The sequence below is a fragment of the Camelus bactrianus genome, chromosome 10 (genome assembly GCF_048773025.1).
Source record: "Camelus bactrianus isolate YW-2024 breed Bactrian camel chromosome 10, ASM4877302v1, whole genome shotgun sequence".
Lineage (NCBI taxonomy): Eukaryota > Metazoa > Chordata > Mammalia > Artiodactyla > Camelidae > Camelus > Camelus bactrianus.
The window spans coordinates 45,141,202-45,153,133 of record NC_133548.1 but is presented as its reverse complement, the minus strand read 5'-3'; the positions used below and the strand labels follow the sequence as shown (position 1 = coordinate 45,153,133).

General features: G+C 43.4%; 1 protein-coding gene across 8 annotated transcripts; it reads left to right on the top strand.

Moving 5' to 3' along the window:
• TRIM34 (tripartite motif containing 34) lies at window positions 1-7,636 on the top strand. Of its 8 annotated transcripts, none has more exons than XM_010945975.3 (9): window positions 2-196; window positions 544-730; window positions 1,007-1,489; window positions 2,077-2,172; window positions 2,834-3,064; window positions 4,462-4,484; window positions 5,660-5,760; window positions 6,058-6,084; window positions 6,355-7,636. In XM_010945975.3, the coding sequence occupies exons 3-9, from the start codon at window positions 1,070-1,072 to the stop codon at window positions 6,918-6,920; spliced, it is 1,464 nt and encodes a 487-aa protein (XP_010944277.3). In that variant the 5' UTR covers window positions 2-196; window positions 544-730; window positions 1,007-1,069; the 3' UTR covers window positions 6,921-7,636. The 8 variants fall into 8 exon arrangements, 5 of the variants coding, with proteins under 5 accessions (XP_010944277.3, XP_045365821.2, XP_045365819.2 ...); XM_045509865.2 differs by having other exon boundaries at window positions 2-277; XR_006721673.2 differs by lacking the exon at window positions 544-730 and having other exon boundaries at window positions 1-196; window positions 4,462-4,507; window positions 6,355-6,466.
• The last annotated feature ends 4,296 nt before the right edge of the window (window positions 7,637-11,932 follow it).

The window sequence follows — 11,932 nt, the reverse complement described above, 5'->3', positions numbered from 1 at the left end:
ACTCCCGCCCCGCCCTTGAGAACCACGGGGTTAAAGTATTACTTTCTTCTCTCCAGTGGCCCTAGGGGACTGCAGCCCATGTGGCCCAGTTCTCCTTCCCCTGTCCTCTTCCCGCCAGCCCCAAGAATTTTACTTTCACTTCTTATCCAGCTCCTCCCCGGGGAGGAACTGCTTCGTGTAGACTGAGCCCCGTTTGGTGAGTACATTCTGAGCTTGCCGGGCACTGGCCTTTCTTCACCACTTGAACCAGGAGTCAAGACTTCTCTGTGGCCTGAAGGTGTGTGAGGAGGCTCATGGGGGCGCACAGGGTGGGACACTCTGGAACGACAGGACTAGGTGGAGTTAGGTGGGTGTCTTTTGTGGCCCAGACTTGCTCTGAAGGGCAGACAAGTCAGCTTTGCAGACTTCCGGCTCCGAGTGCAGACAGATGACAGCCCCGAGTTTGGATGAGGGCGCCCTGAGTTTTTCACTCCTTGAAAGAAGGGAGTGTGGAAGAGGCAGAGGGCCTTGTTTCCCTTCCTGAAGAAGCCTTTATTTCTCCAGGCTGACTCTCAAGTCCGCCCCCATCTCCTCCCTGCTCTGTGGCCTTGATTGTCGACGTTGCTGAGAGAAACTGGAACCAGTGGCACCCACCCTCCGCCTCTCTTTCTCTCTCCTTTCTCTCTCTCAAAGAGATGAACAGAACGTTCCTTCTCTTCTTCCCACCTCCACGTCATCAGAAGAAAAGCAGGTGAAAGAAGCCCCTGTTTTCCAAATGTGTTAAAGCCCCAGGTCCTAGTCCGGAGAGCAGGACCGAATGGCGACTTGGGGGCGTGATCAGGGGCGTGTTGAAGCGGGTTCGTCCCATCCATTTCTGTTTTTTTTCTGTCTTCTTTTTTTGTTCTTCAATATTTCAGTCTTAACCAGTCTTTAATGTCTACACAGTTAAAACTTTTTTTTTTTTTTTTTTTTTTTTTTTATCTGTGCCATTCTTATACATCTCTTTTCAATCTGCCCATCCATCCAGGAATCTTTAAGCAAGAAGAATCTCAGGAATTCTGACGGGAAGAAGCCAGAGAGAGCAGCTGCTATGGCTTTAAAAATGCTGGTGAATTTACAGGAGGAGGTGACCTGTCCCATCTGCCTGGAGCTTTTTACAGAACCCCTAAGTCTAGGCTGTGGCCACACCTTCTGCCAAACCTGCATCACTGACAACAAGGAGGCAGACACCAGCCCTGGAGGGGAAAGCAGCTGTCCTGTGTGTGGTATCAGGTACTCCCCTGGAAACCTCTGGCTTAATCAGCATGTGGCCAAGATTGTGGGGAGACTCAGAGAGGTCAAGTTGAGCCCAGAGGAGGGGCAGAAGAAAGATCTCTGTGTGCAACATGAGGAGGAACTCCTACTCTTCTGTAAGGAGGATAAGAAGGTCATTTGTCGGCTTTGTGAACAGTCTCAGAAGCACCATGGTCACCACATATTCCTCACAGAGGAGGCAGTCAAGGAATGTCAGGTAGGGCGCAGGATGGAAGCTAGTACTTGTTGGAAAATCTCATCTTTCCATTTACTCACCTTGGCACCATAGTACTGAGCCCTGTAATCTTCTGCATATTTCTTACCTTATGCTCATCTTCCAGTTCCATAAAAGAGAAGCCTAGAGTCAAGATTCTTGGCTAGGAGTGAGAGATTTCTTTCCCTTTTTCCCCTTTTCTTGTACGGATGGGAAATTCCTTCACCAGGTTGGCCCTAATTGCTCCTTCCAGCAGAAAGGATGCTGCTGAACATTGTGGACTGGACATGAAAAGTGTCAATAAAAGAAAAGGACTTTCCTTGCTGCAGCAGAGTCAATACTTCCCATAAGGAAAGAGCAACTCGTGATAATACGCTTAGTGAGGGGGTAGTGACTTCCAACACTCAGCAATAAAGAATACATTTACCTCCTCAGATTTTCCCCCATGTCATAGATTCTAACCATCAGATTGGAATCAGTTTCTGTAAACTGATCTCTTCTGAGATCAGTGTGGTTTCTTTCCTGTTTATTCTCTGTCCAGTTGCTGAGAAAGCCCATAGCTTGATGCTGGTGTGATTCCTCTCCCATAGGAGATGCTCCAGGCAGCTCTGAAGAGGCTGAGGAAGGAGCAGCAGGAAGCTGAGAAGTTGGAAGCTGACATCAGAGAAGAGAGAACTTCCTGGAAGGTGGGAAAAGACTCTTTCTAAGGGATTTCTGAGATAGGAATCTTGACATGACCTTCTGTCTGAATCACGAGGAAGCCCCTTCCTCTTGTTGCCTGGCACTGAATGAGTCCAGAGGCCATTTTATTAGGTCTCTCCTTTGTCCTGTCCCTGTTGGGAGTCGGGGCTGGAGACCTGATATGTTACAAGTACACACACAGATATTTGGAATTGAGCATAAAGACAGACTCTATGGTGAAGAAATCTGGACAGTTCTGTCTTCCATTCCTCTTTTCCAATGAGGCTCTGACACCTCCAGGAGAGGGCAATGAACAAAGGACCGAGATTCTTCTCAAGGTTCAACCTTGGGAATATGGTAACACAGGGAGGCATGAGTGTCCAGGACAGCTGTCTACAACCTAAACCTCACTCAGGTTTTACAATTTTTGTCCCAGAGTTGGCCTAGATAAGTGATTTTGGGTTTGTACTAAAGGGAAAAATATAGGGAAAACAAACAAGCAAAAAAACAACAACGGCTTTCCCAAAGATTGCTCACCTGCTTTCACTCCCCTCCTGGTTAGAAGTCTCTGAAGAAATACTTATTTTTCTGGCTCCTACTCTGTTGCATAGTGTAGGCTCTCAGGCTGGCAGATTCATCACTGCTCTGTCTTGTCCAACCTTGCAGCATCAGACACAGACTGAGAGACAAAGGATACGAACAGAATTTAATCGACTTAGAAGCATCCTGGACGGTGAGGAGCAGAGAGAACTGCAAAAACTGGAGGAAGAGGGACAGAAGACACTGGATAAGTTGGCTGCGGCTGAGGCTGAGCTGGCCCAGCAGAGCCGGCTGCTGAAGGAGCTCGTCTCGGACCTGGAGCGTCGCAGCGAGTGGTCAGCAGTGGAGCTGCTGCAGGTCAGGAGGGTCGCCCACCCGAAATTCTTAAAACACAGTGAAAGTTACCTTCTCCTCTGTGTCCTTGGGCTCTAATCCTGTTGCTGACACTAAGAGGTTTCTTTGGCCTCGTAGAGAGCCTCCTTTGCCGTCCGTTCTCAAGCTCATGGGATGACTGAATGTAAGCATTCCAGGGAAGTGTCTCATTCTTATTCTTTCATGAAGCAACGGAATACATTTGACCTTAAAGAGAAGAGTCATGGTGGCCAGTAATGTTCTTTAGATCCCTATTATCTTTTCCCTAGTGTTGGAAATTTGTCCAGTTTAACTTCTTCTTTTTCAGTATAGATGGTTTTTATTTTTTTCTTTGCCTAATTCCTTTGACTAGAACCTCTAGCACCATGTTGAATAGAAGTAGTGAGAGCAGACATTTTTGTCTTGCTCCTCATCTTAGAGAAAATGCACTCAGCTTTTTACCACTAAGTATGATGTTAACTGAGATTTTCACAGATGCCTTTATCAGACTAAGAAAGCTCCCTTCTATTCCTAGTTTGTTATTTTTATTCTTGTTTTGTTTAGGGTGCTGTATTTGTTAAATACTTTTTTCTGTGTCTATTGAAATCATCATGTGGCTTTTTGTCTTTTGTTTTATTAATATGATGCATTCAATTGATTGCTTTTCTCATATTAAACCAACCTGGCATTTCTGGGATAAATCTGACTTGACCATGGTATATAATCTTTTATGTTTTCCTGGATTAAATTTTCTAGTGTTTTGTTGAAAAAGTTTGTGTCTATATTCATAAGGATTATTGGCCTGTAGTTTACTTTTCTTGTGATATCTTTGTCTGGTTTTAACATCAAAATAATTTTGGCCTCATGGAATGAGTTGGGAAGTGTTTCCTCCTCTTTCAATTTCTGGAAGAATTTGTGAAGTATTTGTGTTATTTTTTCTTTAAACTCTTAGCAGAATTCACCAGTGGAGCCATCTTGGCCTGGCCTGGACTTTTCTTGGAGGAAGTTTTTGATTTCCAGTCCAAACTCTACATGCTTTAGATCTATTCAGATTTTTTCTATTTCTTCTTCCTGAATCAGTATTCATGGTTTCTGTGTTTCTGGGAATTTGTCCATTTAATCTAGGTTATTTAATTTGTTGGTGTACAATCATTCATAGCTTTTATAACCTTTTAATTTCTGTTGAGTCAGTAGTAATATCTCTTCTTTCACTCCTTATTTTAGTAATCTGTCTTCTCTTTTTTCTTGGAATATCTAGCTAAAGGATTGCCAATTGTGTTGATATCTTCAAATAATTTACTTTTGACTTCCCTGATTTTTTCTAATGTTTCTCTATTCTTGCTTTCATTAATCCTTCTGTACTATTCATTCTCCTTGACTCAGATTTTCTCTCTCCTTCCTAGGACATGAGTGGAATCATGAAATGGTGCGTATGGGTGACCGGAAGTGGTGAGTGGCGCTTTTATGGTATGAAGAAAGTTTTGAAGCCATGACAGTTATCTGGTGGTCAATCACAATGAAAAATTTCCCCAAACAAGGAGGTTTTGATGTAGTATTATGTTAAATTGCTAGTCATAGACGAGGATTCAAGTATTCCCTGTTTAGTGAGAATGTGGACCAGATTCTGTATTAGTAAATCTGGTGGTTGGAATTTACAGGTTTAGGGCTGTAAGGATTAGGGGATAAAGGATTTCACTATCAGACTCCTGTGGCTTCACTCATTCAATTCGCCCTCTGTCCTTGCTCTGATTTCTGTATTTCACAGATACTTGTCTTATCACACTATGTCATGGGAGCATCTTTTTAAATATTTATTTTGCATAAATGGGAATAGAGAAGGACAAGGTCATTCTACAAGTTTCTCTTTAGATTTCTAAAAGCAGACCTGAGCCTTGGGGTTAGTGGTTTTGACCTTGATGCCAATAATTAATCTCTTCCTATTCACACTTGAGAAGTTTATTTGGGAAAGTGTAATCCTTGTATCTAAAGTTTGCCAGTCCACCTAGCAGCACCAAATTCTTTACAAACACATGAAATTCTAACCATTTTAGTTTGGTAATGATAACATCTCCTTTGCCAGAAGTTTTTAACTTTTTCCCAGAACACCTGAAAACTTAAATGTTGTTTATGGGCCACAGCTCTGGAATTAAGGCTTTCCACTAGGGCACAGGTACATAGGCTCTCCAAAAATAGACTCCCTACTGATCTCCCTGGGAACCCAGATCTATGGTCCCTTCCTGGGAGACCCATTGTGATCTGATGATTTTCCACATATTACATACCTTTTGTAGAGGTTGCAAAGTCATTTCCTGTGTATTATTTCATCGAATTTCATACTACTTCCATGAGGTATCAAGGGAAGGGTTAATTATTCCATTTCTAGAAGAAGACACTGTTTCTTTGAGGTGAAGATCTTCCTAAGTGGGCAGGTGGACATGAGCACATTTCTTCTGTCTTGTGTCAGAGCCCTCACTTCTCCCCTCCTCAGTCTTCTCAGGGAAGAAGGTTTAAGTGCATCAGCGGTAGGGAAGGAGAGGAAGGCAGTGGTATTGAAAGGAGGCAAGTTAAGAGATGTAAGGTCAACATTTTTGTCATCCCTAGGAGTGAGATCTGGACACTGAAGAAGCCAAAAACTGTTTCCAAGAAACTGAAGAGGACATTCCGTGCTCCAGATCTGAGTGAAATGCTTCACGTGTTTAGAGGTGAGGAAGTCAGGGCAGGAGTGTGCATGTGGGATTCTTGTGGTGCCAGGGACTAAATTTGGGACCTGGAATATTTCCAAGTGAGTACAAAGAAGGAGGGTGTTCAGAGAAGGGATTTTGCTGAAGAAGATGTGGTTATAGCTGAGGAAGAATGGCTAGATACCTGGTTTATCCACTCATTCACCAGTTCTTAGTTTCACAATAGTCCCCTCCCCTGTGCCTGCTCTAGAGAAGAAACCGTTATCAGTGCTTAATCACTTGTGTCAAATAACATCATTGAATCTTTTATCATTTCAGAGCTAACACATGTCCAGTGCTACTGGGGTAAGAAGATTTACTGGGTCTTCAAATCACTGTATTCTGATTCCCTTTTAGAAGTTTGTGGTTTCAATTAGATCTTATGATCATAGCCCAGTGTGCTCACTTCTCCGGATGATATATTTGTGCAGTACATCACTCCAATGTTTTAACTCCTTTCCCCAATCTATCAACACAAGTTCTGCCTAGTCACTTCCCAAGTTCCCTTTTCACAATGTTACTGGATAAATTTCCTCTATATTTGTGGCATGCTTTCATATTTTTTTTTCTCTGCAGTGGACATCACACTGAATCCATTCAACCTAAATCTGAATCTTGTCCTTTCAGAAGATCAGAGACAAGTGATAGCTATGCCCATATGGCCGGTGAAGTATTACAATTGTGGTATCTTGGGCTCACAGTATTTCTCCTCAGGGAAACACTACTGGGAAATAGATGTATCCAAGAAGGCTGCCTGGATCCTGGGGGTATACTGTAGAACACGTTCCCGTAGTGTAAAGTTTGCTGCTGGACGAGGCACAGATCATCAAAATGTTTACTCCATATACAGACCTCAATTTGGCTACTGGGTTATAGGGTTGAAGGATAAATTTAAGTACAAAGCCTTTGAGGACTCTTCCACCTCTGATCTCAAAGTCTTGACTCTTTCCGTGGCGGTTCCTCCCCGTCGTGTTGGGGTTTTCCTAGACTATGAAGCAGGCACTGTCTCATTTTTCAATGTCACAAACCATGGGTCACTCATCTACAAGTTCTATAAATGTGGCTTTTCTCAGAATGCTTATCCATATTTCAACCCTTGGAACTGTCCTGCTCCCATGACCCTGTGTCCACCAAGTCCCTGAAACTTCTCCTTCCCTCATCCACTTCTTACAACGACCCTTGTCTTGGGGTTCGTCTCCTGCGAGGAGCTCACCTGCACCGCTCGTGCCGTCTCTCCCTGTCTCCCTTTCTGTGCTCTAGAACCTGTGCTCATCCTTGGGGTGTAGAGTGTATCTGATTTGAGTTAGAAGAGATGCTTATTTACCCACTGACCCTGTTTCATATCCTCAAAGAAAGACATCTAATTCCTCCCAAAGACAGACCATTATTGGTATAACATCTTTGCCCTCCGAATTCTCCATATATTCCTTTATCACTGACCTAAAGAGATGTGGCAAAACCGGTCTGCCACCGTCTGTGACATCCAGGACAGTCTACAATCACTCCCTACTCACCACCACCAACTAAGAAGTATTTGAGTGAATGTCTGTTTGCTGCCCAGGATACACGAGGTTCATCATAGGGTCGTGGAAAGGAAACCACAAGCAGTATAATGTACTCAGAGTTAAGACTTTATGTTCATAGTGTTTGAGTTCTAATCTTGTCTCTTCTTTTCCAAGGTGTGTAATGATGAATAAATTCTGGGTTTCTTTTTCCTTAAATATAATTTAGGGTTTAAAACTGTGCCTAACTCTTAAGAGCAATGTGTAAAACTAAATGTCACACTATGTAAAGCAACTGTTTAAGTGTCTTGCACAATGTAATAAATATTTGCTTTTACACTTACTGAAAATTATAAGCTGTGTCAGTGCCATGTGCAACAGATTTGTGCTTGTCAGTGGGACAGTCATTGACCTACGTGAGTCTCGTTTTCCAGGTTCCCAGACTTGGCTGTCGAGACCACTCCAGTCCCAGCTTTGTTTTGTTAGAACTTTTCATACAGAGGCTGTTCTGTATGGGACTGTATTTAAGGCACTTTACTGGAAATGGATCAGAAAAGTGCAAAAGTACGACTTTCTAAAGTCTGTCTAGCAGAGAGAGTCATGTTTAGGAACAGCTGTTCTTATTAAGGACAGCCTTTTGGTTTTCAGGCCTTTCCCTGGTGGTAAAACACTTGAGGAGTCCCCTGTATATGCCATTCCATGCACTTTTCTGTTCTGTTCTTTTTCTTGGTAAGCAGTTTCAAATTCAGGGTGAAGAATAGACTTACCTGGGATAGCAAAGCAACAAACTTTTGTTAGAGAAGTGCACAGTATAAATTAAGGCAGACTGCTCTACAGTTCACATCAAATCATGGAATGTCCCAGTGGAATGAAAAAGAAAGTGCGTGGCCTGGATATGCTATATACATACCTAAGCACACACACATGTATGCACACATATAATTGTATGTGTAAGTGTACATACATAGAGTATCTTTATCCCAGTACATCTTCAAAAATATCACATAAAGAACAAATTCCTATCAGGTCATTAAAAGAATGCGTAAACCTGTGAGGTATACCTAACATTTTATAGCTAACGGTGTAGGAGGCAAGATTAGAACTGGGACTGTGTTTGTTCAGCACAGGTGCCCATTCAGCAGCGCACTCCCCACGAAAAGGTAGGAGCCAGATTCCCTGGGGTGTGCAGTAGGAGGGAGAACCCAGGAGGTACTTAACTGCCAGAGCTGGGAGCAAAGGGGACAAGCTTAGTTTGCCCAGATACGTCCCCATTTGCTGGGCTGCTGGTTCACACTAGGACCTGCCGTGACAGGAAGGGGCAGGAGTTCTGTCTTGGGCTCCCTCAGCCATGGTGTAGGTCGGTGTTTCCTGTTCCTGGTCAGCCCCGCCCTTTCCAGCGAGCTGAAAGGCTGCAGTGATTCTCAGAAAGGAAGTCACACCTGTTCCCCTCGTCTAGTGAGACTGCAGGGCAAACGCGGCTACAGAGAGGGTCCTTGCAGCACACGGTGGGCTCCCTGTCTCTTTTGGCATTTTCCCTTCCCACTCTTTCCCAACCTACTTATGAGATGAGAGAAAAAGACAAAATGGGCTACTTGGCCAAACAGTGTATTTCTGGTCTCTGTTTTCAGGGGTAAATGAGATGCTTTGAGGGGGATAATAGGGAAGTCAGAGAGTTCTTTGACAGTTAATAATTTAACACCTGCCACTGTAATCGTGTATTTCTGCATGGCTCTCCGGGTGAATCTCTCCCATCCGGGTCTCCTTTTTTATTTATTTTTATTTACTTAATTTGTTATGGTTTGGGAACATTAATAGTGTGACAGTTGCCCTGCTCTGCAGCTTCTTTTGTGTTTACTAGTCCTCCAAGATTTCCAAGTTTAAACTCTAGGGTCTACTGCAGTTCCCCTCAAATCACTAACTGTTCATCCATCTCCCTGGGCCGTACCTGCCTCCCAGACACAGAGCTCAGTGGAGAGCTCAGGAACGAGACGGGCACGTAGCAAGAATTTCCAGAAGGGGCATCGTTGTACTTTCAGTGAAGCAAAATGAGAGGCCTGATTGGTTTGAACCGTGTGAAATGCTGTCAGAAGTGGCATGATAGTGATGTCCTGAGACCCATGAGAAGAGGAAGTTAAAATAGAAGTGACTCGTAGAATAGATAAACAGGATTATACTGTGTAGCACAGGGAAGTATATACAGGATCTTGTGGTAGCTCACAGCGAAAAAAAATGTGACAATGAATATATGTAAGTTCATGTATAACTGAAAAATTGTGCTCTACACTGGAATTTGACACAACATTGTAAAATGACTATAGCTCAATAAAAAATGTTAAAAATAAATAAATAAATAAAATAAAATAAAATAAAATAAAATAAAATAAAATAAAATAAAATAAAATAAAAGTGACTCTTTAATCACAACTTTTGTATGAGGCGCAGATGCACCGAGACTGACTCGCTGGGGTGATAAATCCCAGTCAAAGCGTTTTTTCTTTCTTTTTCTTTTCTCCTACTCCCCTGTTCCTGAACAGATCTTACTGGATTAAGATTGACATGCTGAGCATTGCCACCTCTACAACATCCTCCTTATACCCTTTACTGTGGCAAGTCGCTGTTTGGCACACGTCTTTTTAAACGGCACGGTTTAGTCATGTCATTATCATTACCGTGGTTCACCGGTGCCACCTAACACAGACTGGGAGGACTGTTTTACTTCTGTAGTCGTGTTCGCCAGAGAAACAGAGAAGTGGAACCAATCTGAGATGTATATATATCTCATATTGCATATATATACACATAACATATGTACATACATATATATACATACATACATATTTATGTATGTATACAGGAGATTTATCAAGATAAATTGGCCCACATAATTATAGAAGCTGAGATGTTCCAGATCTGCCCTCTGTAAGCTGGAGGCCCAAGTAACTCAGTGTAAATCTAGAAGCTTGAAAATCAGGGTAGCCATGGCGCAAGTCCGAGTCTAAGGACAGAAGAAGACCTGTATCCCAGCTCGAGCACATACGTGAGCAAATTTTTCCTTCTTCCACATTTTTGGTCTTTTCAGGTCCTCAACAAATTAGGTGATGCCCACCCACATCGGAGAAAGCAAACTGCTTTACTGAGTCCACAGATTCAACTCTAATGTCATCTGGAAACAAGACCCTCAGGGACACACCCAGAAAGACTGTATAATCTGGGAACCCAATGACCAGTCTAGTTGACACATAAAATTAATCATCACATTAATTTCCCTGCTTTATTTTTATTATGATCATAGGGATCATATATTAAATAGTATTAGATGACATTGCCCAACAAATGATACTTCCTAAAGTCTCACCCTTTTTAGCCTATTTAGGACAAGTCTCATTTTGGCCACACTGAATCCAACTTTGGAAAGCTAGCATCAGTGTTCTAGCACTCTGTGATAGCCCCTCTATATGGTCAGCTGAGTAATTTCAGATTTAGAAAGCCATTTCCTGTAACATGACCTAACAGGACACAGACTGATCAGATTTACTTATTTCAGCTGGTGGACACAGGACAAGGGAGAGCATTCTGACACAGGAAAATGGGGCACAAGAGGATGGCCATGTTCTAGGTCCCAGGCAAGTCCCTGGAAGTGCCCCATCAGGTGAGGGTCCTCGGCTTTGCGCAAGAAAGAATTCAAGAGGAATAGTAGAGTGAAGAGCCATAGGAGAGTGAAGGTAGATTTATTCAGAGAGATGCACACTCCATAGACTGAGTGCAGGCTATTTCAGGACAGAGAGGCCATGAGGCATGAGGGTATTTAGCTTAAGTTAAAGCAGATACACACTCCACAGACAGAGTGTGGGCCATCTCAGAAGGCAAGAGAGAGTAACCAAGCAGCTTAGGATACACACATTCCAAAGGTAGAATGCTGGCCATCTACAGAGGGGAGAGGGGGAGGGGAGAGTGGCAGCCTCAGAGCATGGGGGCGTCTAGGAGAGTGAGAGCAGCTGTGAGGTATGGGGGTTGTTGGTTTTTATGGGCTCTGCACCTTCATATGCTAACAAGTGGGAAGATTATTCCAACTACTTTGGGGAAGGGGCTGGGATTCCCAGGAACTGGGCCACAACCCACTTTTTGGCATCTTACAGTGGGCCTTGGAACTGTCATGGTGCCTGTGGGAGTGCCATTTCCCATGCTGATGTATTACAATGAGTGTATGAGGATCAAGTTGTCCTGGGAGTTGAATCTTCTGCCATCTTGGTGCTAACGGCTGTGTCATTCCTTGAATGGCTGTGCCCTGCCCCCTTCCCTCCTGTCTCAATGCCAGTATTGCTGCCTCAGGTGGGCCCTCAGTGTGTCTTCATTGTGGTAAAGGAGAACTTCCTCTCTCTTCCTGACAGCTCCTTTGTAAGGAAACTGGGCAAGATGGATTGTGTGAAATGACATTACTTAGGTTATTCTTCAAAAGTTCTTCAAAGGATAGATTCATTTGAAAAGCCCTGAGAACAGCTGAGACAGGAATAAAAATGCAGTCCCTGGCCCACCAGGCTCAGGCACAAAAGCCTTGTCATTTCGTGGGGCCCTGTGTGGAGGCCTCTCGTTGGTCCATAGTTTCTCTCCTCCTTTTCTGCCTGTACTCCACCCCCAAGACTTAACTTTCAGTT

What these genes read in the sequence shown, in the direction of transcription:
- TRIM34 (XM_045509863.2), top strand. Translation starts at nt 1,070, where the DNA reads ATGGCTTTAAAAATGCTGGTGAATTTACAGGAGGAGGTGACCTGTCCC. An exon ending in CAGCAGTGGAGCTGCTGCAG is followed by an intron (nt 3,065 to 4,461) that starts GTCAGGAGGGTC and finishes TCTCCTTCCTAG; the next exon opens with GACATGAGTGGAATCATGAA. An exon ending in ATGAGTGGAATCATGAAATG is followed by an intron (nt 4,485 to 5,659) that starts GTGCGTATGGGT and finishes TGTCATCCCTAG; the next exon opens with GAGTGAGATCTGGACACTGA.